At 31.7% G+C, this 26,440-nt stretch overlaps 3 protein-coding genes and 1 long non-coding RNA gene across 6 annotated transcripts in view; 3 read left to right on the forward strand and 1 right to left on the reverse strand.

The window, feature by feature from the left end:
- Positions 1-2,024: 2,024 nt before the first annotated feature.
- Positions 2,025-5,638, reverse strand: alka (alkaliphile). The gene is made up of 10 exons (XM_066397416.1): positions 5,282-5,638; positions 4,746-4,843; positions 3,579-3,678; positions 3,373-3,527; positions 3,161-3,316; positions 2,972-3,112; positions 2,678-2,907; positions 2,502-2,627; positions 2,339-2,449; positions 2,025-2,285 (listed from the first exon to the last, which is right to left on the reverse strand). The coding sequence occupies exons 1-10, from the start codon at positions 5,335-5,337 to the stop codon at positions 2,136-2,138; spliced, it is 1,323 nt and encodes a 440-aa protein (XP_066253513.1). The 5' UTR covers positions 5,338-5,638; the 3' UTR covers positions 2,025-2,135.
- Positions 5,639-8,413: 2,775 nt separating this feature from the next.
- On the forward strand, positions 8,414-11,315 carry LOC136413759 (uncharacterized). The gene is made up of 4 exons (XR_010752495.1): positions 8,414-8,588; positions 8,653-8,879; positions 8,952-9,180; positions 9,876-11,315. It is a non-coding gene; the product is annotated as an uncharacterized lncRNA (long non-coding RNA).
- Positions 11,316-13,773: 2,458 nt separating this feature from the next.
- LOC136413730 (zinc finger protein ZFP2-like) lies at positions 13,774-21,436 on the forward strand. The gene is made up of 8 exons (XM_066397428.1): positions 13,774-14,300; positions 16,051-16,269; positions 16,395-16,532; positions 16,584-16,791; positions 16,994-17,177; positions 17,508-17,715; positions 19,039-19,173; positions 20,721-21,436. Exons 1-8 carry the CDS (start codon positions 13,809-13,811, stop codon positions 21,171-21,173), a joined length of 2,037 nt encoding a protein of 678 aa, XP_066253525.1. The 5' UTR covers positions 13,774-13,808; the 3' UTR covers positions 21,174-21,436.
- A 2,786-nt stretch (positions 21,437-24,222) lies between these two features.
- LOC136413869 (uncharacterized) overlaps positions 24,223-26,440 on the forward strand; it is a 57,156-nt gene continuing 54,938 nt past the window's right edge. For 2 of the 3 annotated variants that reach the window (XM_066397613.1, XM_066397615.1), the window contains exon 1: positions 24,223-24,404. The gene's annotated coding sequence lies outside the window, so the exon portion shown is untranslated. Of the gene's footprint in view, positions 24,410-26,440 lie in introns of all 3 variants that reach the window. The other variant, XM_066397614.1, reaches the window with a different exon arrangement.

Consider the following 26,440-nt stretch of genomic DNA (forward strand, 5'->3'; position numbering starts at 1 on the left):
ATATGTATGTGTATATAATATGCATTTAATTCTTTCCTCATGACTTCTTGCAGACTCCATAGCTTCCGTTGATCTAAAAATTATGATAATATAAATAATACTACAGAAAAACATATTTCTGCTTTGTCCTAAATATGAAAACACATTAGTGTTGAAACGTTCATCAGTGAGTATTTCTTCAGCAGTTGTAGGAGTCTTAAAGCTATATTTAACTTCCAAATGAATCGAGCGAATAATTCATGACATGAATGACATTTTCATTTTTACTATATGATCTCTTTGTTGAAATCTTAGGCCCACCTGAACTAGTAAATTATATACAGAGTGCTCCAATGAAAAGAAGCCATACTAGATATTTCTTATATAGTAGTATCTGAAGAAATTTTCCGAAACATGTTGATTAATTTTTTTGAGTGGCATATTTTGATGTAAACTTGACACCTGAACGAGCAACGATCTAAGAGGGGGCGTTACAATCTCTTAAATTTGAATAAGAAGTGTCATGTGACGCCTAGTTATAATGGTCTTAGAACCCTCTTTTCAAAAGGCTATAATAAAAGTAATTTTAACGAGTCGTTTTTGCAAAGATTTAAATTTTATTTGTCATCGTTAAATTCACCTTTAAAAAACAATTCAAAGATTTATTTCAATTAAATCTTGAGTTGACCCCCATCTTCCATACAAAAATATAAACGCGATTCAAATATTTCACCTACATTTTGTAAAACTTCTGGCGATAATTGGTGACACTTTCAAATTATGCGTTGTATATACGAAATATCCGGGGTGGCCCCTTTTCATCAGGACACCCTGTGTGAGGTTGAATGAGGTGTTAACCGCTGATGTAATTGCGCTTGCTGGCATTCTATATTTGTTACTCGTAGAATCAGCAATATAAACAGTTGTCTTAAATGGAAAACCATTTTATTTACTTATTAACCATAACAATTATCAAAAGGAGCAAATAATCTTATAAAATATCTGGACTCATTTGTAAATAAACAATTCTTCCATTCAACTACAGTTCAAGCACTATAATTGTTGGCCCATGCTCTACGGGCAACAGAATGCTCCTTATTTAATAAGAGGCGTCGAGCAAGCCTTCTTGCGCTAAGACTAGTTTCGTGTAGACTTTTTCTAATTATAAACAGGCTTACATGAATCTTAGTGTTTGCACGAATTCTGTATGCAGAGAATGTTTGATTTCATATGGGAGTGGTAATAACAAAGCAGTCCTTTTTTTTCCTAGTAGCTCGTTGTCTACCATCCTCATATCGTATTTTAACACTGTCAGTTTGCAAGTAACGATTCCATGCGCGACTAATCACACTTTGTGAGATATACATATATTTGAAATATTTGTGTGATATTTCAATGCTGCAAGATTGCAACAATAGCAGCAAGATCCTTCGGAGAAAGTCTTCGTTGAGGCATTTTTCGATGTTAATTTTACGAATAAACTGAGTTTAAAATTCAGAAATCCTTCCAAGAAAAAATATTAATATAAAATGTAGATAAATTTTACAAAAGTGGAATGTCGTTTATTTTTAACCTGTCCAAACGGTAATCTTACAATACAGACTGTTTAGAATTGTTAAAATGTTCAAACATTGTCGTGGGTCCAGAAAAGACAGTCAAAATATATTTTAAAGATCTTTAATATGAGAAATTTAAATTATCCACTCCAAAAGACGCGCAATGTATTTCCTGATACATCTTGAGATATCGTGAATGAGAAATGAAAAAATTCTGAAACTAAAACTGTACGATAATCCTCCACAACTGTAGACAATTTCTACAGTTTGGCAATATGGTTCAAATTATTACACACTTCTTTTGGAGTATCTTATGTTCTCTATGAGGAGTAAGAACTAGAAAAATAATTACCATTCAAGGGAAAATTAAAGAAGCATTTATCTGTTGCATAGCCCATTTATGCATATATTTATTATTGAAAAACGATCTCCATCTTCGACAAATTTACTGGTCACTGTAATAACAAACGCGTTGAATTTTCTTGTGTAAAATAATAAAATTACAAATGACACTTCAGTGTTATTTCTTCTAAGTTTTGTTAACATTATACACATACGTTGCAAGAATAAATGCAGGGATTATCTGTAGATATAACAGTCTTAATGATTCTCTATTGGATGATAAGAATATCGACTACCAATGATGAGAATCGACCAATACATGGCTGTAAACAAAAAGAATAAAGCTGGGAACACAATCCTGGAAATCCTATCGATTTCTTTCCACATTATCTTAACCTTTCCTTTGTTCTAGAAAAACATATGAACGAATATTAAACCTCTGCTGAAAAATCACAACTCACATTTCTCCAATATAAACTAAACCAGCCATGTTTGCGTAGTTTTGCATAAACCAAACTTGAGCCTCTCTTCCTTTCGCCAAGCTCCCTGGTCCAAGGAGTTATTGTAGTTACCTGAAACAACACTTCAGTCAAGACACCTTTAGAAAAATCCAAAATAAAATACCACAGATCTTTCCGCCTCCTTCTGTTTTAAATGCGCATATTTAACTTGCAGTACTTTGACTATAACAAATTCGCCTAATGAAGCAAATACTGAAACCATGCACCCAGCCATCCACAAATCGAGAGCCTGTAGAGATGGGAATAAAGAAATATGAGAATTTAAATTGGAAAACGCACCTTGATGTAGGCAACTGCAGGAATATCTGTTCTTAATCCGGTAAACATAGTCACCAAAGTCAAAAGACAGGTCACCAAAAGAGTAACTCTTGCTGGGATTGCGTCTAGATCTAACCAGAAGCTAAACCAAGAGAGTACTACCACTAAAGTGGAAGGTGCAAATGTCTGGATTAAATGATGCCCAATTTGACGTTCAAATTTCAAGAGAACTACTAATCTGGAGAAATTTCCTGGAAAGATTATTATTTTCTACCAAATAAATATACAGGTTTAGGTTATAGGTATAAATTATACCATTCTTTTCTAAGGTATAAGCATGAGTTTCACGTAATTCAAGTGGTTGTAATATATTGTATTGAAGAAGCTTTAACTCAGGGCTGATGGTCACCCCTGGAGGACTCCACTTTAAAGTCATTTTCCTGTTAGAGTATGAAACTGAAATACAACTTTAGAGAGTTTATTTGTCACCTCACTTCGACTTACAACTCTCTACTGAAACTGGACAAACTTGAGTGTCCATGGGATAGTTGTAGAATTCCATCTGACAGGCTACGATGGCATGCATTCTTGCTGAGTAACGTATAGTTTTGTTTCTGTAGAGCGTTACAGAAGAAAATTTGTGAGTTAATGTGGCAATTTCTACAATGATTACTATTTTTGATACATTTAGATCTATGAAGATCACTAGGACTGACCGACAACTTTAGAACTTAAGAAGTATAAATCGGGTTGCCACAAACTGTCGAAAAATTGAGTAGGGAGTGTCACAGAGTCATCTTTGAATTCGAACATTTCCTCGGGAATTCGTATTCTTGCGTCTGTCCATTGTTGCTTCAAAAACATGTCCATGCTGAAATTTGCTTTGGTCAGTTTTTTTTTAATTTTAATTATGAGAAACTACCGGAAATCCATATCTTCAACGTTAATGGAATTGATGTCCACGATTCTCATGCTGAAATCCACTACTAAAGGTTCACTTCGTGTTGTAGGTGGTCTCATTTCTAGAGAAATGCTTTATTGTGTGCCAAATTGCTTTAGATAAAACACTAATGCCTTTAGTTGCTAAGAGGCTATTTGCGTATCTAGATGCATGTAACTTCTCCCGATATATGTACATACGCATACATATAAATTTGTTCCGGTAATCCCTTCTCCCTTATGAGAAGAAGATTACAGAAACGGGAATGTCCTAAATTTTTAAAGGGACGATAATGACATAACTCCACAAAAATAGGATATAAATCCCATCATATTGGAAAAAAGTGAAAAAACTTGTTAAAATAAAGTAAATGTTTAAAATATTGAAAAAAAAACTATTTACGTTTAAAAAAATTTTTCGACATGCGGCCAATTGAATATGTTTTGGAATTATGTTCCAAGTGTGTGAGAGTGAAAAGTATTATAGAAGATACGACGAGAGTGGAGAAATGTAGAAAAACAGCGATTTTAGGTGCAAAATATTGGAAAAGGCGGAAGAATTAATAGGATATATGGGATGAGACTAATAAGAAAGCAATCATCTAGGGAATTTTCTATTGCTGAAAGGAGTTCTACGTCCTCAAAATGTATTTTCCTTGTATTTAAATCAGGAAAAAGATACTCAGAGTAATTCAATCTTCGCAACTCATCTTCTTCTCATGTAGCATTGATGATATCATTGTGTATTTAAGATTTTGCGAATTAGTGTGTTGATGTGTTAACTGATAAGAATAAATGTCAAACCAAGACTTCGGAGAGTAAACCACGGACTAAAAGCAAGCCAGTAGACTATTCTACAGTACTTGGAATCTGGGCCAGGTCAAACCGGGATTTCACCGTGGACAATGGCTCACGAGCCCCGTGCCTCACGGGCACAATAGAACAAAGTTCGGACCAAGGCCAAACCAAGAAAGGGAAAAAACCCCCAGCCGCCCCAAACCTTCTAGAACAGATAAGCCGCAGGAATGGGGACTCGGATTTCATTCATGCAGGCTTATTTACAGCATGCGAATGAGACGACTTACCTCTCAGAAAAAAGGTTTAAGGAAGGCGGATGTGAAAATTTTCAGTACCTTACTTTGTTACTTACCCCTAATGTAATCATCAGGAATTATGCTTTTGCTCAGGTTGTTATTATCGGGATTTCTGGGTTTTGGTACTAGACCGTAACACCCAAAGGTGAATACGCTAAAAGACATACAATTTTCATCTAGTAATTATTCTTCGAAATACTTTTTTCTATTCGTGCGCTTAGGAAAATATAGTTTTCATCGCGAAAAACAGCGTTTGAAAGATTTTTCTGCAGGAGTGCAGAAAACTAGCTTTTTAACCTTTTTTGCCACAACAGCTGCAAACTTTTTAAATTATTTGGATTTTAGTTATAGATGTATCCATTTGTCTTTAAAGTATCGATTAAGCCCTGTTGAGCTTGAAATAAGTGTTTCTGTTATGTTTTAAAAAAGAAGACTGTAACATTGATGGCAACGTCAGCATTCTCATTCGTAACTGAGATTGGTTTACTGTCCTAAACCTAATATACCGTTAATTGTCAACAGCAATTTTTTTCCATATGCACACCGCTGGATTTCCGAACATCTATTGCAAACTTATGCAAATAGTACTTACCAACAGAAAAAAATCAAAACAATAATACATTCATTAACGTTATGAGGCATACTCATTTTCACAACTTTTCAAATACATTAAAGCATCATGAACCGACAAAGTATTTTATTTATTGTTAATTAATATTAATAGACAATCTAATAAAACATACACACAAACACAAACGAGAAAGACATGAGTAGCGGCAATTCTTTTAGAGCATACGACCCAAAGTTCAAGATGGGAAAAAAGTAATTATTTGGTTGTTAGGTTAATTACGAGTTTAGTGAATTAAATTCACCTACTTGTTCAACTGTAAACGACTGTTTCAATTTCACAACAACTCATTTCCTTTTACGTGTAACACGAATGATTCAGAATTTAATCGTAACAAAATAATTTGCCACCACTTTGAGAAAACTTCTTAATTAATCAATGAACATTTATTATTATAAATCAAAACACAAAGAGGCTTTTTTTTTCTGCCTTGAGGCAGTGTAGTTTTCCTCCTTTATCTTCATTTTTGGGAAACATCTAATCATGTTTCGAAACTCCTTCCTTGTGTTCATCAGCTTCATTGCTCAAAAGTTCTTTTCTGCCTAAAATAGGTCTAGGAAATGGGATGGGGAGTTTGTTGCCTAATATTGGTCGGGGACCACCTACTAATACCTGTTGACGCACTGATCTTCTGGAGTATCTAGTTAAATATGACATACACATTGAATATAATTCAGGAGATATATGAAGCAGCTCAGAAGTTGTTAGGAAAGTGTTATACCTGGAACATTGAGGCTCTTTAACAATAATCTTCGACGATAACGTCGGAGTTGAGGATTCCGATGGACACCTGATCATGGTCTTCAAAGGCGGAGTGAAAGCAGGCACATCCGGATCCAAATCGAATACCATAAAACCGGAAACTCAAAAAAGCGCGTGTTCAATACAAAACAATTCGTTTGGAATTTTCTGACGTAAGTGAGTTAATGCTTCTTATTAGACAATGGTCACAGCATCTTTGTAAAATGTTCGCCAGATGTATCTGAAAATAATCTTTCGATTGCCTCAAGTAGCCAAGAGATGATCATTATTATGAACAGTTCCTGTAAAATTCTATTTTAACTAATGTGATGAAGATAGAGAACATTTTCTTGAAACCTAAATCAGAAACAATTGAAGCCTGCGTGTGTAAAAGCTGTTTCTAACACGATTTATACATGCATGGTTTATTTACACCATTTCCAAAAAATTACTGTTGCAAAAAAACAAAAAGTTCAATGGCGTATTTTAAAATAATTATTAGCCTTTCTCTAGTGACAGCAAAAAAATTTACGGGTTTACACGTGCAACTACACTGGCGCTAGTCAACTAGCTCCAAAAATGTATGTGCATATACTTAAACCCTACTTTATGTAGGGTGTATTGTTCCTCACCAATTAGTCATAGTGGCAAAAATATTAAATTTTGCTACTGTAAATTTTTTTGCAGGATGAAATGATTTGAACAAAAAATGGCTCTGGTGCCAAAACGCCTCATTTTTAACTAAAGCTTTCTATGCAAAAATTGTTCACCGCAATATCCCCTATAACCTTCTTAAGTTTAGCACAACCTTTTTGGAACACCCTGTATATGTTGTTAAAGGGATCGTTAGAAATCTCACACTTAGTCTTTGACCACATTGCATCTTTTCAATTTGTAAAAAGCAATATAATGATCTACAAAAATAAAAATATTTTTTTTAGAAAAAGTGACTACACAAATTTTTCAATGTCCACAAACATGTGATTATTCTTAAACCACTGTACGACTAAGTCTAAATCATTCTAAAACGTAATGCTATCAGTCTCCTCCCTTATTAGTCTAAACAATTTAAAAACATCAATCCTATGGAGCTCTTCAAGCATTCCAGTAGAGAATTTAAGAAAAATAAAGGGTTGAGAATATTTCCATGGGGTGCATCGCATAGAGCAATGTTGCACTGAGATAAAAAGGAATCTACCTTAACCCTTTGAACTAGATGCCTCATGAACGAGTTTTTAAAGATCAATTATCCGTCAGAGAACTGCCACTTTACTAGTTTGCGCATCAACATTTCGTAATTCACTTCATTAAAGACTTTCGTAAAATCAGTATAAATATCATTTAGCAATTATGTAGTAATGCATTTATCACACATTCAGAAAGAACACATATATAGGTTTCACACTGTTCATTTATAACTTTCAGTTTAACCAGTAACTAGTAACTTTTCAGTTTTTAAATCGCGCTAAGCGAAAGTACCAGAAAAACATTTTTAATACATAATATAAATAAATCGAACACAATCACGACGTATCATATTCTTCCCTTTGAATTTTGTACTGACGTAACTAGTGTCAGGATTAAAGAGAAAGAAAAAAACAGGAAATAGTGTTCCTATCTTTATCATACGCATTGCTTCAAAACGGTTTTTTTTGTTGGAAAGTCTGAGAATTGAACTTGTGGAGTTACGTCATAGGTTTGCCATTCTCACTAATATATATCTATTGGACGAACCGGAAAAATAATGTCATAAACGTTTGTCTTGGATCAGTAAAATATCTGTAACTTAACAAAACAAAAAATTTTTTGTGACATCTACTCTTGGGCAAATTGTCATTTTATTAAAATTATATTTACAATGGAAATTAGGTTTTATTAGTATATTGTAATAATAATTAAAAAAAAGATTTTTTGTAAAGAAATCTAGTACCTTTAATAACGGAAATTTAGAACTACTTTGTAATTAAAGGTAAATTTTATTTAGGATATATTGCTATTTAGAGATGATTCGCAATTACTGAAACAACTCCTCAAATTTAATACTAAGAGTATAAGATTTAGTTGGAGATTGATTCATTAAAGGTTTACAGATTTCTGAAATATTTGGTCATCGATTATTTGAGAGTTTACAGGCTTTTTAAACCTTTGATCATTGATTATCTGAGGGTTTACAAGTCTCCTGCATATTTGAGTGTTAAGCCTTAGAAAAATCGTTATTTCAGTTTCTCTTTCCGTTTTCTAACGGTTCTATTCGATTCGAACGTGAACCTCTCAATAATTGGAATGTCAACACGTGATAGAACACAACGTGGTCAACAACATGGATTTGTGTACCTTGTATTTTGTTGATTTTTATAAAATTTATCTGAAATCAGGGATAAAAGGGCTCAAATACTGAAATCTATAAATATAGTGATTAATAGTGTAGTTTATGGTTGTAGCAATTTGCATGATAAGGAAAGCCAAATTTCGTTTCACACATGTGAAAAAAATTCTCATGTTTCTTTTAAATAAATATAATTTATTTCAAGTAAGCATTTTTTATCTTAATGTGTTGTTTTTGTTTCAAAAGGTCAAAAATTCCTGGATTTTAGATTAAAGCTATTAGAAAAGAGAACTGGACTTCCCCTGGAATCAGTAGATTATGTGGTGCACATTTCTTTAGTATTGAACGTCACTAAACCAGGTAGTGTTGCCAAGATACTAAAATTGGATTCTGTTTTGAGTGCTTTTCCTTCTCCAAAGCATTTGCAAAAAAGCTATCTTTGCCACCAAGAAAAATTTTAAAATTGATATGAGGAATTTATTTTTGGAAATATAGGTATTATATTCAATAATTATGAATATTTTACATTTTAAAATAGATATGTTGTTTATAAATGTTTTATTGCAGGAATTTCGTATCAAAAGTGTAAATAATCCAGATATAATGGATGTTCTAATCTTCCACATCAGCAGGACCAATAAAAATTATTGATTTATAAAGATGTAGAAAAATGGAAAAGTTAAAACCAAAAGTAAAATGGATACATCTAACCATATCAAATATGCAGTATTAAAATTAAATGACACAAATTGGGAATAATGGACACAATAAGAAGTTATGGAACAGTATTTTGAAGGTGTTTAGTACTGATTTGTAAATAATTATTCTTTTCTAAGCCCTGATTTTTTAGTCCACCTAGGAACAGATGAGTGAGAATGAAATTTTTAGCTTTGAAGTATAAGTATTGATTGCAATTTTTCATTACAGATAGATAGAAAATAAAATTAAGTGTAAATATAAAAAACAAGATTTGGCTTTAAAATGTAACTCAGAGTCAACATATGAAATAACTGACAAAAAAATTTGCCTATTTTTGAATAGAGGGCATTGAGCAAGCGAGCACAATTATACACCTGCAGAAAGTAATTTCACTCTTACTCTGTACAAAAATGGGTAAGTTTTTTGTCTATTTATTCCATATGTTGATTTCGACTTACATCTCAAAACCAATTCTCATTTTTATACTTAATTTCTCAAATTACCTGCTTTATTTTATGGCTATTTTTGTTCAATTTCATTCTCTATCTATCTGGAATAATCAATAGTAATCAATAGAATAGCTTCAAAGCAGATTTGCTTATAAATTTCCACTTTGTAATTTTATTACCTTTTTTATATTAATTGTACCTGCTTATGCATAAAAACTAAAAATTCTAAACTTGAAGTATATCTCAAAGAAAATGAATTGTTATTCAATTAAAAAAAATGTTTGTTCAATCAGTCTATTATTTTTCATATATTTAAATACATATGTATATTCTGTAATTTTAGGTTTTCCACTTGAACTTGTGCTTCTCAAAAGAAAAGGAAGAAGCCCAGTCTGAACAAAAGAGATATACATCATTACTAAAAGAATTCATACATACATGGTACCATTAGTTCCCAAAAATATAAAATTTTTTTAGGTAATATTTTACCAAATGGATGAACAATTAAGAAGTGTTTGTCTATAGTAAATTATAAATCTTAAATTTTGGCAGATATGTTTAATTTTTATGAGGATAGTTGGCATAATAACTGCAATAGGCAACTTAAATGGGCATTAAGGCAGTTATTATTTACTAAATTAATTAAATCTAGTGTTAACGCGAATCTCATTAATTTAAAACTATATACTTATGTAATTTAATTTTAAAATTATAGTACACTAGCATTTAAATGTAGTTTGGAAGACAGAAAAGAAAAAAAATAATTTAACACACAATAATCCCAGTTATAAAATAATTCAGTCATATATGCATAAATCTTTTGGGTAACAAAAATACAATACATTTTCAAGCTTATGTTATTTTTCATACAGTTGAATTTGTAGTTAGAAATTTAATTAAACAAATATTTTGTAATGGCTGTATTGATATATTACTGCATATGAATTAAAGTAATATGGGATTATTTGATCATTTATAATATAACAAGACCTCATGTTTTATCATACAAATTAGGTTTGTAAGAATGAAATCATTGTTACCTAGGAAAAGCATGATACACTAGGTAAAACCAACAAAGATTTTTTACTGGTGCTGGGGACTTTAGCCTAAGAAAACAATGAAAAAGTTTGCATTAAAAAATTATGAGACGAAACATGAGGTTGAGTTATATTTGACTGAAAAATCTTCTCACCCTCTCGGCACAACCACAATCACAATCACGCCTTTTAAAAAATAATTATTCGAGTTTCCGAAGTAATTTTCATCAGTAATTTTACCAATCAGAATGAACCAGAAAATGTATGTCTTTTATGGAAATCGGGTTAATTTTACCGCATTCACTATTAATTTAATATGCAAATAATTCTTTGATGATAAGATGTAATATTTGACAACAAATAAGCGATCGTCAGGTTAGACTTGACGTCGCTGGTTTTCATCGGAAATGTTTTTTCTATTGCAATAAAAATCATAATTTTATCTAAATCAAAAACACTTATACGGAGCAGTCATTATATGTATTATATAACTATATAATTGAACATCGCATGTTTCTAAGGATGAATGCGTTTGCCACAATTATAGCTCTTCCTTTAAAGAAGCCTTTTAGATTAATATTTATCGAATGTGTTATTCTTAGTGGATTAGTTTATTCTTCAAAAATAATATACGATACTATTTCATATTATGAAACACAATTTAAGAGTCTTTGTAGGAAAAGAAAACAGTTCCACCTCTAAATATTAAAAAAATGCTAACTAATACTGCACTGCATAACTTCAGTATAAACAGGATAAATTTATACCCATTGTTGGTATATTATTGAAAATTTCATTAATTTGAAATTATATGAAGAAGTATTGAAGTGTTTTTAAAGTGCTGCAGTTAAATTAAGAAAAAATTTCCAATAAACATGTCTTTAATCACTTCATCACTAAGGTATAAAGCATTAAAGATTAGAAAAAAATATGTTTTTTTCAATTTTTTAAAAGATTTTTTTTCATTTCACCGCTTAATAATAATATGATAATATGTCATTTAGATATATCAAAGTTTATCCAGAAATTTCAGGAGCCTGCTCATGGGATTTACCTGTGGGAATTATACACAAAATCAGCAACGCCCATTAGATTTTGGCAGTATTTATATTATTTTGGATATAGCAACTACAAATTTAATTTTTGTGTCACTTGATATTTTTTCTCACTTCACTTTGTTTTCGAGTTTAAAATTTAAATTCGAAGTTTTGCAAGTGTCTGAACAAACTTAATTTCTCGCAGAAAATAGATTTTCTATAAAAGAAAACTATGTATGGCATCTAATACGTAGTTTTTGCAAACATTTTTTTCATTGAGGTAAAAAATGTAGCTTCACATTGATAGAAGTATTAGCCGTCAAAGGAATTGTTTCTGTTTGATTGGATAATGGAATGATCGCGAAACAGATTCGTTTGCAAATGTCCATTTTGTAACATTTTTTCATGACAAATGTAACAGTTCGGAAAGGTGAATCAAAGTCGTTAGAGAAAGAACACTGGTGAAGCAGGCGTAATTACGCACTTGCAGAAAGTGATTTTACAATCACTTCGACAAAAAATGGGTAAATTTCTAGTTAATTTATTCCATATATTGGCATTGATTCAGATTTCAAAACCAAACTTGACTTTTTTAATTAATTTTTTCAATTATATGCTATATATAACTAATTTCATTCTCCATTTATCTATAATAATCAATTGCAAATAGTGGACTGACAGCAAAGCAGATTTGTTTGCAAATTTCAATTTTATAATTTATTATTTACGATTATTGTACTTCTTGTGTAAATGCTATAAACTTTAACTTAATGCATATTAATAAATCAAAGTAAACTAAATTAAGTAAAATTTACAAAATGGTTTGAAATTACTATTACCAACTAGAATATCTGAATCTAATCGTTTTGTGAGTAAGAAGTGACTGTTGAACTCGTTCAAAAGCGCTAGGGTTGTTTTTTTTAGCAAATTATATGGATGGGGAATATTAAACCATTACGAGTTGTATATGTATGTATCAATTTAGCTATTTCGTGACAATTCCAGATTCCGGTCATAAGGAAAAAATTCTGTAACATTTGCATCTTGTATGTTGGAAAAAAATTTGGTAACGTATTTAAATTACCTATAAAAAGGTCTTCACAATGTCCTAATTAATTCATTTTTTCATAATGAGCAATTCTTTGAATATTTAAGAAAAGCGACGTTTGAAACACTCCGTATTCGAAATTTCTCTAATCTTACGGTAGATTCAAAATAACCATTAAATAGAGCATATTTACCTTAATTTAACCGACTTTGTATCTCTTGTCGACTAGACTCCTACAAATTTCCGCGAATTTGTAACACAGAAAATATTGCTTCGACTTTTATAACGCAAGCAATTATTAATTGCTATTAACAGTATGAATCTTGGTATTTGACTGAATTTTTACTTTTTCTAGTTTTGTCGAAGTTTTTTCTTAAAATTCATTTTCTCAGAGTTAGATATGTAGTACATCTTTTAATCATCTTAAAATCTCTTCTATCTGATAATAACTCGACAGTAGGTATCAAACGGAGAATAGATTTACATCTCTTAAAACTACATACATATATTGCTTACACTGAGTAATTAAAAACAAGGAGATAAAAACTATTTAATAGATTGTTACATATGAATGAAATATCTAGTTATATTCACAAGACAGCTGACTACTACACAGACAGAAAAGTTAATCTTTACAATGCAAATCATGACCTATGACACCATTAATATAGTACCCAATCCAAGCACTTTTAAGGACCTTTTTAATAATAATAAAATAATACGTAAAGGTAGAAAGATATTTAGGTACAGCATGTAAGTAAATGACAGACATTTTCCCAGATATAAAATATTTGGACTTAACTCTCTATGGAAAAAACTTCATTTAAACGTCGAGATTTGCGGGGAAATTTTTTTGTAAACCTGAGAAAATGGAAAACTGGATGAGAAATTAACTTCAGATTCTTATCCATATATATATATATATATTTCTAATACACTATAGTGCAAAATTTGTATCAATTCTTATTAGGATTAAATAATAAATTAACATTAATATCCCCCCTTTCAAGCATTAGTTGAATTATTTTGAATTCGATTTCAGGAACTGGTAATAAAATTAATTATATAACATTAATACGCACTGACACGACGTTTTTTTTCCTTTGATTTAATCCAAATTTCACCACACCCTACAATATAGAGCAAAACAAACAATGGGAATAATAATAAACCCCCCAGGTAAATTTAAAAGCCCCGCCATGGGCACCGTGGCAGCTGCACGTTGTTGCCCGTCCGGGCTGAAAGGCTACGGATCGAGGGGCCCACGCGCAAGTCAAGGCATCCGCCCTGAAAGCGACCTCAGTCCTATTTGCAACGTTGAGACATCGCCCCATACACCAGCCGCACGAGGCACGACAAACGTTTCCCGGGCTGCGGTACGTGTTGTAAACGACCTTTGTGTCAATTTTCACAGGGAGGTTAAGTGTTGTGAAGGAAGGCTGGGAAGAATTACAAGTGAAAAAAAGTCGTGGGAAATTATGGAGGCAAGCGGAAGTGTTCCCGTGGTAAATGACGCGTGGAGAAGTTACGCCACTATTTGCCGATTGTGTTTGCAGAAGGATGGGTTCATGTTGGGCATTTTCAACAATATTCAAGGCAAGGAGAAGAGCATTTCCAAGAAGATTGTCGATTGCACGGCTTTGTCGGTAAGTGCATTTCTGTATGTTTATTTATGAAACTAAGGAGGTTTCGGAAGTGGAAGGGAACTTACCGTAAGTTTGGGACTCTCCTTTAAGGATTTTTGAAGGAATTCAGGATAACAGGGCGTAAATTTGTTTTCTTTTATGAAAATTCGAGATTTGCGAATAATGGCCACAAAATGAAATTAAGGGCAATATGGCTGCCGTAACAGCGGCATAGGGCAAAGTTGCCATATCTTAATTTAATTCCAACAGTTCAAGATTTTTTAGAATTAACCTATTGTAAAGCCTGCTTTAATGGGTTCTGGGAATTGAATTTTACTGAAGAAAGTTAGTCAGCAGTAAATGGCCCATAAATGTAAAAGTAGGCTATAAATAAGTCAGTAGTTAATTTTTAATACAGAAATGGTTTTATCGTATTTGTAAATTCTGCATCTAACAATGTTGAAAATTTCCTCTTAGTCTCATAACATTGTTGCTTATGCCGTGTTGTCAATGTGATCAGAAATATCAAAGAAAACAGGCACATTACAAATTGTTTTGTAAAAATTAGCATACATTTGCCAAGTCAAGTTTTGCTTTTCTTTCTATCTCATTTATAGAGTTTACTTGTTTTTCAATATCATATCAATCAGTCAGCTATTAGAAATAAGATTTGGTTATATAAATTACCAACAAAAGAAAGTGGAACAATTGGTGAAGAATTGAGGATATGGGTTACGTTCTAGATGTAAAATAGATACTAGATTTTTGGTTCTGGGTAGTGATTTATTTCCGGTCTACTGTTCAAATATTACAATATTCAAACACAATTTGGCAACAGTTGAGGCCACCAAGTCCAGCGTTGGCAAGTATGACGTTACTATGGTTTATTCCATAGGCGCCAGTTTTTCGGGGTGGCATGTCATTTGTCGATTATGGACCGAGTTTAATTTCGACTTCCACCGTTACAAGCATCTGTTTATCTCTCTTTCACTTGTACCTAATGATGGTGAAAAGTTAAAGAAAAGCATATGGTCTGTTGACGCATATCAGTCCAGGGATGTCAGTAATTTTCCTTCTACTTACTAATATCTTAAATTAGTAATTGATAAGGAGATATATTATTAAGGAGTATAATATTGTGAATTGTGATTTGGATTTAAAATACATAATATTGATTTTAAATATAAATTATAATTAGTTATAAGGATCTGATTACGAGATGATTTAGTATGTTTCTTTACGTACTTTACTTTCAGGAATAGCGTAAAAATATGTTTAATATGTTTGAGGTGGATTGTTCATTTTTTTCTTTCATTTTGTTTGAAAATAAAGCCATACACGTAACTAGAGGGTTTATGGGGGGGGGGGGGGGGGGTTGTATTTGTACCCTATTTTCAATTAAAACTAACTGAGAATAACGTTAGCTATTTACTAATGGTTGGGATGAAATACTTTATTAGTAGTACTATGAAATTTAGGAAAACATTATTTTTGAAATCTAAAGTAACACAACAAAAAGTTAGAACGTAAAGGACCAGTGACATAAAAAACAAGTAACAGGAAAAAATTTAACAGAAATTTTGTCACAGAATGTTAAAGTTTCAGAGCATTCTGAAATTTTGGGCACCCTGGAACCATATGCTCATTTGGACTTTTGTTCTTACTTCTCTGGTTTTTGTACCCTACTAAATTTCCCCATGTACAACTGACACATTGTATACTCTCAATCTCAAAAGTAGTAATATTAATAATTCTAATAATAATTTTTTAGGTTCGACAAGGAGATGGTCTCCCCAACGTGATATGCCATAGATGCCTATTTAAAATAGAATTCTGCTTGGAATTTCGTCAATTATGCTTCATTTCAGATGCCACACTGCGTCAGCTAAGTGGCTTTGCCAAAGAGATTGCCCCAGAAGAAAATATCACTGGACCTCAAATGCCTTTTTATGATCAAATGCTTAATGGAGGAGATGATAATGTTGTTATGGTAAGCACCTTTTAGTATTGAGTTTTTTATCAAAAATGTTCTTCAAGTTAAGATTGTCAGAGATTCGATTTATTAACTCAAAGATATAGTTGGTATCTGATGCTAAACTTTAATTCTTTTTTTAGGTTGTAGACCCCAATGCCTTAGACTATGAATCAGACGCTGATTCCGATGAAAGACATAGTGACATAGAAACCAATGACTTAGAAATAAATAAAAATGTGTCCATGTGCAAATTTTGTGATCACGCTTTTACAGATACGGTATCTTTGTTATCTAGTAAATGAATATGTAATTTTTACATAATAATTTAGGTTGAGTGCGCCGAACATGAAAGTACCGCTCACAATTCTGACTGCCCATATAGCTGTTCTTCATGTGCAATGAATTTTGCTGATAGGTTGGTATATTCAGCGCATATGAAAAGTGTTCATAAAAATGACAAACCGTACAATTGTCCACAATGTGATAGAACCTTTGCTAGGCGATCTGATTTGAGGAAACATACAATAGTACATACAGGTAAAAATTAAATTTTAAAATACTTGAAAGTTAATATGGTCTAATAATATAATATATATGTGTAATTTTTTCTATAAACATGTACAAAGTAATGTTTCACATACATAATCTTGTGTTAAGAAAAATTTCGTGTCAGCAATTCCACTCATCTCATATTACTTTAGCATTTTTCTCGTTGAATGTTAAATGGAGTTTTTTCCAGGAGTGAAGCCTTACACATGCAGTGTGTGCACCAAATCGTTTTCCAGGAATACAAATTTATCAAAGCATATGAGAATACATTCTGGAACTAAGCCTTTTGTATGTTCAAAGTGCCCTAGAACTTTTACTTCCCGTGGTGATTTAAATAGACATTCAATGATACACACCGGACAGAGGCCATTTAGGTAATTGTATTGAAGTTTTATTTTGCCAATAGAAGTTGTCATATGATGCTTGTAAATGTGTGATTATCGAGCTATTGTACCTTGATGTAACATTACAATAATTACAATTCCCTAGATTCTCATGCAATGTTTCTTTTAGGTATCAATTGATGGCAAATCTGCCTTAATGAAGGATAATAACATTTTAACATTAATATATTTCAAATATTTATCAATTTTCAATTAATTATTAAATCGAAAAAGATTGATATTGGCGCTGGTGCATGTATCATTAATACCTAGAGCCTGGCCTACGTCGCCACGTGTATATTTATTATTATTCACTTACAGGTGCAATTATTGTCACTTATCATTTGGACGCAAAGATAAACTTTTCCGGCATGAGCAGCGACACTGGCCCGAAGAAAACAGCAAGGACAAATCTGAAGAATTGCAGGTTTTAAGACAGGATTTAGGGATTGAAGACTACACTTATAAAACCGGGATAGGAGATGGTTTTGAGAAATTACCCCGAAGGGGCGAAAGTCGTGAAAATATGGTAAATAATGTACTTATTTGTAATTACTTAAATTATTTTTCCGAAAAAAAATGGAAAATCTTTAAATATGAATATTTTCAGTTGTTTGCTTTAACTATGAATGCAGTGACCTCTTAAACTATTTAATTTTAAACTTTTAATATTCAGTTTTCTTTTATACCAAATTTTTTTGGATTTTGTTTTTTATATATTTACAAATACAGAAAAATTGCCTAGTGAAATATCTTATTAATAGCGTCGTATTAGCCTCTTATATTAACAATTCTTCAAAGAAAATTTCTATACCTATAAATTATTGATTTTATAATCCTTTAAGGTTAAATAAGAACCATTTGAATGTATGCACAATAGGTTGTCGTTGCATATTATCAGAAAAACTTCCAACTGTATGCTCCTGTCTTAATCAATTGTCTTAATCGTTCTACTAGCATGTACCTCTGACAATTTTTTTGCCACTTACGATTAATATTTGTAATATGCAATACAGGTTTTAACCTGTAGTAAAGTATAAAACTAATAAACGGTCATTGAGTTACTTTCAGAAATACTTTTTTTTGTTTTATGACTGCCTCAAAATGTTGTTGATACTTGTATGAGTAACTGCCATATTTTAACAATCTTATTGCCATGTCTTGGTATAATAAAGCTGATCATAGTATTTACTTAAAAGACTATCCAAACGAAGAAAATTTGAAAACGTTATAGATATCCACCTTAATAGAACTTTTACATTAAATAACATCGAAATGAATAATATTGTTTTAACATTTAAATTTGCAAGTTTATTGAATAAAAAATCGTGGCGAAAGAGAACTTCATCGGCTGATGATGACAAAAGGAACAGAAAAGAAACAGATCACAAATGAAAAATTTTGAAAATATGTATCGAAAGTAAAATATGCTAGAACTACTTAATACACTGTCAAATATGAAACAAACATACACTGTGCAATATTTAATTGGAATAAGTTGTATATTATAAAAGCCAATCGTTTGCTACAAAAATAGAAAACAAGTTCTTTTATTTTAAATTTGTCACAATTTCCTCTACAAGAATTTTGTCCTTGATTTAGGTGATAGAAACTAGTAGATCCCATAGGTAATTCTTTTACAAAGTGAGAAAATATGTATTCTGTCATTTTATTTAGTAGAGCACTATAAGTAGGGATTAGAAAAAGAGTGAAAACGTCCTTGTAGTTGTTTAAGCCAACGGAATTTTTACCATTTTTAGTTCTGTTAGCAAAATATATATTTTTTTAACGCGGCGTTATTGGCTATTTCCACAGTATTTCAGGATATATATATATATATATATATTTTTAGGTGATTAATTTGGACCCGTTCAGTCATACAGAATTTGGAAGTGAAACAAATTTACAACGAGGACACGTGTCTGATGACGTACTGGATCAAAGTGCTTTGCCTAGCGTTTCTGCGGACTTAAAGGAGGAATTTAAGGTAGGTTTTAGTAATATTGTCGATATATAGGGTGAGTCAATTTGTATCAATTAGCAGGTCTATGTTAGAGAAATTGAATATTAGCAGTCATTTATTTTTTCTGATTTATAGTATGTTAGAGAACGTGTAATACTACAACAGATTTCATCATTATATGGTGAACGAAAAATGAAATAAAACTTAGTTTGTTAAGTATTACGTTTTTGTTTGAAAATCTCAACAAATAGAAAAATGAACTAGTTAGAAAATCTAAAATTTTGTATAAAAAGTGCATGTTAAAAGCAATTTCGAATAGGGAAGGTGCACCTTGGGTGTATTAGGTATTCTAGAATCGTTTTGCAAAGCCATGTACTATTTGACGACAATATGCTAGCGGTGCTGAGCGCAAAGCGTTTACAGAGCAATGGGTCCTTCTTTACAAAAAGTCGAGGAAGGTCCGTGGGAATGACCTCTACTGTTGCAGATTTCCCTTAAAAACATTTGTCATAAAACGCTTTACTTGTCACTACTGTGAGTTGTAAAATTCTATCAAGTATCAAACTCATTTCTATAAAAAAAATGTTCATAAATATTCTATATATAAGCGTTTTGGATTCTGATTTTTGAGAATCTTTTCATATCAATTATTGCATTTTCAATCCATGAGAATATTCTTAGTGATTTTCTTTTGCTTTCTGCTAGCTTTGGACAATGTTCCTGTTTTTTTGTAACTTTCCTTAAAATGACTAAAACTGTCTTGAAGAGATTCGATAGATTACCCTACGATAGACCCTCTGCTTGAATCTTGAGTTGAATGGTATATGCGCAGAAATACGACTCACTTGTACTACGGTTTCAGTCGTTGATGAATTTGCTCTTGAGAGTTTTGCATACGGAAGTCGATTACTCCGGGATATGTCTATAAAGCATTATACGTAAGCAGTAAGTCATGAAAGCAAAATCGATCTATATTTCATAAATTTCTTCAAAACATTAGGCAGTCATGTATTTTTCTTTGTTTTAGGCACAGTATTTGTAATTTAATATTTATCAAAATCTAAATTCGTAAAATGCTAGTAGAATGATTGAACAAATATAAATATTCTACTCAAAATTTAAGCGTTTAGTTCATCTGACGTTGGATTGCTTTGCGGAGATTTATGTCAGTTTTGAAATAACTTGAGAACATTTGAATGATTCCGAATATTAGGTAGTAACAAGGAAAATAATGAAATATAACAGTACTATATTTGCGGAATATCGATTTTTTATTGTAATTCATGAAAATTCCCAGTAATAGACTTTTATCTAGATAAAAAAAGATTAATTATTGGAGGTGTTGGATACATGGTCTTAATGTGAACCGATTGATAGACACGTGAGATGGCAACTGGCTTATCTGTAATAACGAGAGCATGTGATTTTTGTTTACAAAAAAGATGAAAACACGCAACAAAAATGTAATATACAAATACAAGAAACAAAAACAAAACAAATAAAAAAAAACATATAATTATCCTTAAGTAATCGAAAATAGGTCTATAATTGAATATTTTATTTTGTTCCAGACTGAAGATGCAGTAGCATTCACAGATACATCAAGGGACCAGATTACCGGAGAAAGTTTCTCGAGTGACGGACCGAACAGATCGGTTACGGACTCGGAAACCAAGCGATACAATTGCCTAATTTGCACTAAACAGTTTTCCACTCCAGACAACTTAAAATATCACATGGCAAGACACACTGGACACCGTCCGTTTGCGTGCCATGTCTGCGGCAAGTCATTTATCAGGAAACGGGAGTTGGATCGGCACGTTGTGACCCACACCGGGCTAAAGCCCTTTAAGTGCACGAAATGCTTTAAAAGCTTTGGCAGGAAAGATAAACTAGTCAGACATCTGAGAATTCACGACAGGCGGGACGTTCCGAAAAAATTCAGTGCCGATAAAATTAGAAAGCCCCTTTTTTTGCAGCAGAGGCTGATGATGAAGAACAAGATGGAAGGGAAAGTTGATTAGTTTGGCATTTCCTCTGTTATTGCAATTTTTTTCCTTAGGGTCAATATAATAAGGTAATTTTAGTTAGTACATAGTTACAGTTAAAACTCCCGATAATTTTTGCCAACCAAAATAATTAGCTATCGGTAATTGTCTTCTTGGTAAAGTTAGCAGGATTTTTATATATTGGCCCTAAGTAGTTTTATTTCAAACTGATTAGTGTTCACTATTTTTATTGTAATAATTTATTGGGTTACTGTTCATTAAATTCTCTATTTTGAAAATCTTGTTTTCAATTTATTTCTTTAGAGTTGTTTACCAGCATATCAGTGAAATTCCTTATAGACGTATTGAGGAATAGAAACAGGAGACATAATGAAAATTACAAACGAATGATTTCGTTAGTGTTATGTAGGAAACATCATAGAGTGTGGACAGACGGCATTTTCAACTATCGCTTTATAAATAGCCCAAGTAGTAACGAAACATTGGGGAATTACATCTTGATTCGCAGTGTCGAGGTGAAAATGCCAAACTACGCAGCGAAGGGACAATATTGTCACTTCGCTGCATTTGTAATTGTAAAGAGATGTGTTATGTCTATAACACGTAGGGTGTCCCAAATTCGAGGCTTACCATTGTGATATACCGGTAAACCGAATTATTGGCAAAAAAAGAACATTGATTTAAGTTAACGATGCAATAAATGAACTGTATCTATAAAGCACAAATGTTTCCATAAATTGTGCAGATATCGACCTTATAGCATTAGGAAGAAATCTAATTTGTTTAATGCTGAAAGGAATAAGTTCCACAAAATTCTAGGATCTCAATATGGCACCCCCATATTAATGTTACACAAATAAAAAGATTTATGAGTAATTTTCTAAACACGGTATGTAAATTAAATTTAGAGTTCTAATGGTCAACAAACAGCCAACACAAAAATGAAACAAGCCTATAAAAAATAGGAAGACAATGTTTGAAAAATTGATATGTAATGTGAGTTGTTCTCCCTAATATAATCTCCAACAGTGGCATATAGTAAAGTCGCATGCACTAACAGTAGAAATCATACAAGTACTAAGTTTTTTTGTTTATAAATAAGTGACTACAGCATATGCATTAAAAATTATATAGCCTGTTTTGCGTCAGTAAATGATTTTTTTGCTAGTTGCAGGAAAAGAAAATTTTTGGTAAGTTCTAGAATTTTGAATAATTATACGTATGTAAAATTTATGGAGCATGAAGTAGATATAAATCCAAGAAAATGTCTCACAATCTAACCCTTACAAACTTTTCGTAAGTTCTTCCGTGAACTTTCTCAATGAGCTAGTTAAATTAGAACTAACTTTAAAAACCCTGAGATCCACTCTTAGAAGAATAATAAAAAAATCTGTTATTGGAGGAAAAAATTGAACGGTGTGTCAGAAACCTTACTTAATCCTTTAGATATTAATAACAAAATTTTTAAAGAGTTGAAAAGAATCGGAGAAAGATGTTAGGATTCAGATAATGGCTTTAAAAAACGTGTACGCATTCAACGAAATCGTCCAGAAATATTCCAGAGAATATTGTAAAAACCTAAGCATGAAGTTTAGTTCAAGAATACTGTATAATTCTTATGAAATCGCTAAAACAGTATTAAAAATCCTAAGAATTAGCGGAAATCAAATAGTAACTGCCTCAAATCCTTCAAATGATATCCTAAAAAATGTTAAGACCGCAGTAAAAAATTATACAGAGTGTCTCTGAAATGATTGTATAACGCTTGACTAAAAATTCCTTAACTAAAAATAAGGTGTTTTACGCAAACTTACCTATATTTAATGTTGTTTCGTTTTGCCACTACATTATTGATTATTACCATAGTGTTTTAACATATTTTTTTAATATTTTTTTTCTTTTAGATGATTTATTTAGATCTGTTCAATCATTCCAAATTCGAAAGTGAAACAAATTTACAACGAGGACACGTGTCTGATGACATACTGGATCAAAGTGCTTTACCTAGCGTTCCTGGGGATTTTTAAAGAAGAGAAAGAAGGAGAAATTTAAGGTAGATTTTAGTAACGATGAATTGCAATATACTGTAAATATTTTTTTGTAGAGAAACCATATGCCTGGCGAAAATGTAACAAGAGACAAAAAGGTTTCAAAATAAAGTCAGTTAGTGGCAGAGAAGAAATTAAAGTCATTCGTACAGGGAGTAACAAAAAATACACACTTTTATTTACGAACCGCGCGTCATTTTTCACATATTAAAAAAAGATCTGGCTTACGTTTAAACACGCCAATTTAGGTAGTATCTCTTTTGCGTAAACACTAAAAGTTTCAAATTTAAACAATTTGTCGTAGAAAATAAATAGTTTATTCAATTTATGTCATGTGTCACTCATCTTGTTTTTTCATGCTTATTCTTCTGTTTCTCGGTTTTACTGGACACTCTAAAATATCTCATGATGAAAACTTGCAAAAATCGGATACAAACTGGAACTATTTCTATTGAGAATGGCTCAGAACCCATTGAGGTAGTTGATAAATTTGGAAATTTTTCATACCATTCTTCACGATCTTTATGACTGGTTAGTTATCATTATGGCTTGTTTGTCTATATTGTTCTTTATATTCTCATTTATTATTATGAATAAGGCCCCATTTCCTCTGAGTATATTCTCACTTTTTGACGTAATTACGACTTGACCGTTTAAGAAAAAAAATTATAAAAGGAAAGTTCATTATCGAATTGGCGAATAATGTGGTTAAGGTATCCACTTATTCTCCCAAAATTTTGACCCTTTTCATAAAACTGGTATTAAATGATGAACCGTATGAAAAGCATGGCCTCTTGTTTACAATGTCGAACGCTTTAAGCACATGTACGAAAACTCTACAGCTAGACTTAATACTCTACAGTAAACCGTGCCAAAAACTTGGATCACCGCACCAATACAATCTAAATTCGATGCCAAAAGTCAGGTATTTTTATTCACATGTATTTATTTACAGTTACGTCTCATTTTCAAAAAATTCGACCGAAACACCGTCAATTTGTTCGTGTTCGAGCGCAATAAACAAAAGCTGAGTATTGTGTGTGTGTGTGTGTGCGGAGGAAGTTGCGATTTCTGGATCAGTGCGATTTGTTTTAATGGCGAGTGTGCGTGCGGGATTGTGATTTCAAGGGGTCATGTGTGGATACGAAAATATTTGATCGCGTTTCTGTGCTAATTTTAGCCAAAAAGCAGATAGTAGGTGAGGTAAGCACTGAAATATGCCTTTTAAACATCTGCAGAAAAAATAACTTTGAGTCAGTTTATGACGTCATTAGTGGGTAGACAATTCTGTAAATTTTTCTTCAATAGTTTCTAACACTTATAAAGATTTTTTTTAAATCACTTGATGGCTTAGTAATTTAAAAAGTGTCATATTATACACATTTAACATCTTTATGTAAGACGATATAGGTGATCGCATCAAGATCACACTTCTTTCCCCATCAACAAGAACATTCTTATTTGAAATACAAATTCTAAGTATTCTCTATGTAAAATGTTCAAGACCTATCTTCTACTATTTTTGAGATAACACCATTTAAAATTTTACATGGCAAAATCCAAAAACTTACTAATACTTCCACTAGACTATTTGAAATAACATAGTTCTGAAATCTGAAAAAGACAAAAGCGTGAACCAAGAAATAATGCGTATTAACTCAAATATAATTAGATTCTCTAGTATACTAAACTTTTTTAATTTGCGTCTGATACTTTTTGAGATGTTAAGCTGTTTATAAATTTTTGAATAATCCTATATGTGACCGGGCTATACCTTCTTATTCTCCTTTTAATTCATGACTTTACACTACAAAACACATAACAAAACATAAATTAAATAAGATGATGTTCAATAATTTCTCCATCAAATACGTTAATCACTATAAGAATATATCTATCTTAAATATCTACCAAAATCTCTGTAATTAAGCTTGATGTGTTTTTAAGTGCTACTAACACTCTTGCCAAAATACTAAATTATTTGGCAGTTTTGAAATATTATGAGAAATGTAATTTTGTCTAAAAATTGGTTTGGTTTAAAGCCAATTGCCTAAAAACGCGACAAAGTTGCATAAAGTATTTACATCAGTTTGGTCTTTAAGGCTTCCAAACGAATACACGTGATTTTTACTTTCAAGAAATTGGAAATCATGTTTCGGAAAACATCAAGATGTCGCAGAATAGAACTGAAGGTTGTAAATGTCTTGATTATTTTGATATTTCATATTCGATGAGTCTCGACGTCTTAGATTTTTTTTTGAGAAAGAGCAACTTCATTTATTACCGATACAATTTATTTATTAAACGCTGCTTTGATTTCATGTATTGGTGTAACCCAAACTGAAAGAATGCTTTTCAGAGTATCTGGATCTTTAAAATGCATAATTGGCATGAAGTCCTGTAACATATTTACAGTATAGCTCCGGATGAGGTTGCCAAAAAGGGAAAGTTTCTTATTTTTCATTTTACTTTCATTTTCATTTTATTACTTACTTTATGAAAGTTTTTGCTTCTTACAAAATGGTCGAATCAGTTCTCATTGTTTAAATTTTCCTTTTTGCCAAAAAGAAATATCTAAAAATAAATCCATTTAGTTCAAAATTTGTCTAAGTCCCAAAAATTAATTCTCATTTTTATAACAACAGTAATCAAGATGTTCTTATTAAATGTTTATGACAATAATTCAACAAAAGAAAGGAAACTACAAATAAAAATTTCATTGGATCCATTCACCATCTTTCATTTAGAAAATGTAACATATTTAAATACATGTGCTGGATTAACCGAATTTTCAAAAAAATATGGTCTAATTATTTTATGGTAAAAAATTGCACACCATACGTTGACTTTAGCCGAATATTAATGATTACGCGTGATTTGAAAATAGATTGTGGTGGTTCCAGTATCTTATATGTTAAGATGAAACAGTACCATTGGTGGAGGACGTGGCTTCATCGGAGAATACAATGTCTCGATGAAAGTTTTTGTTCTCCATGATTTTTGGGCTTACTCACAAGCAGAAATCTAAATGTTTTGCTTGATCTTTTGGCTTTAAAGAGTGATTAAAAATTGGTTTGAAGGGATGAATTTTCAATTGTTTCAATGTTATTTGAATATGCGTTTTTTATTTATTCTTAATTGTAACGATCTCAGCCGTAAAAAAAGTTTTGGAAAAAGTTTTCATTATTTTGAATCGAATTGATTACAATAAGAGTATCAGTGTCATTTTCATTC

Source organism: Euwallacea similis, chromosome 15, assembly GCF_039881205.1.
Source record: "Euwallacea similis isolate ESF13 chromosome 15, ESF131.1, whole genome shotgun sequence".
Taxonomy (NCBI): domain Eukaryota; kingdom Metazoa; phylum Arthropoda; class Insecta; order Coleoptera; family Curculionidae; genus Euwallacea; species Euwallacea similis.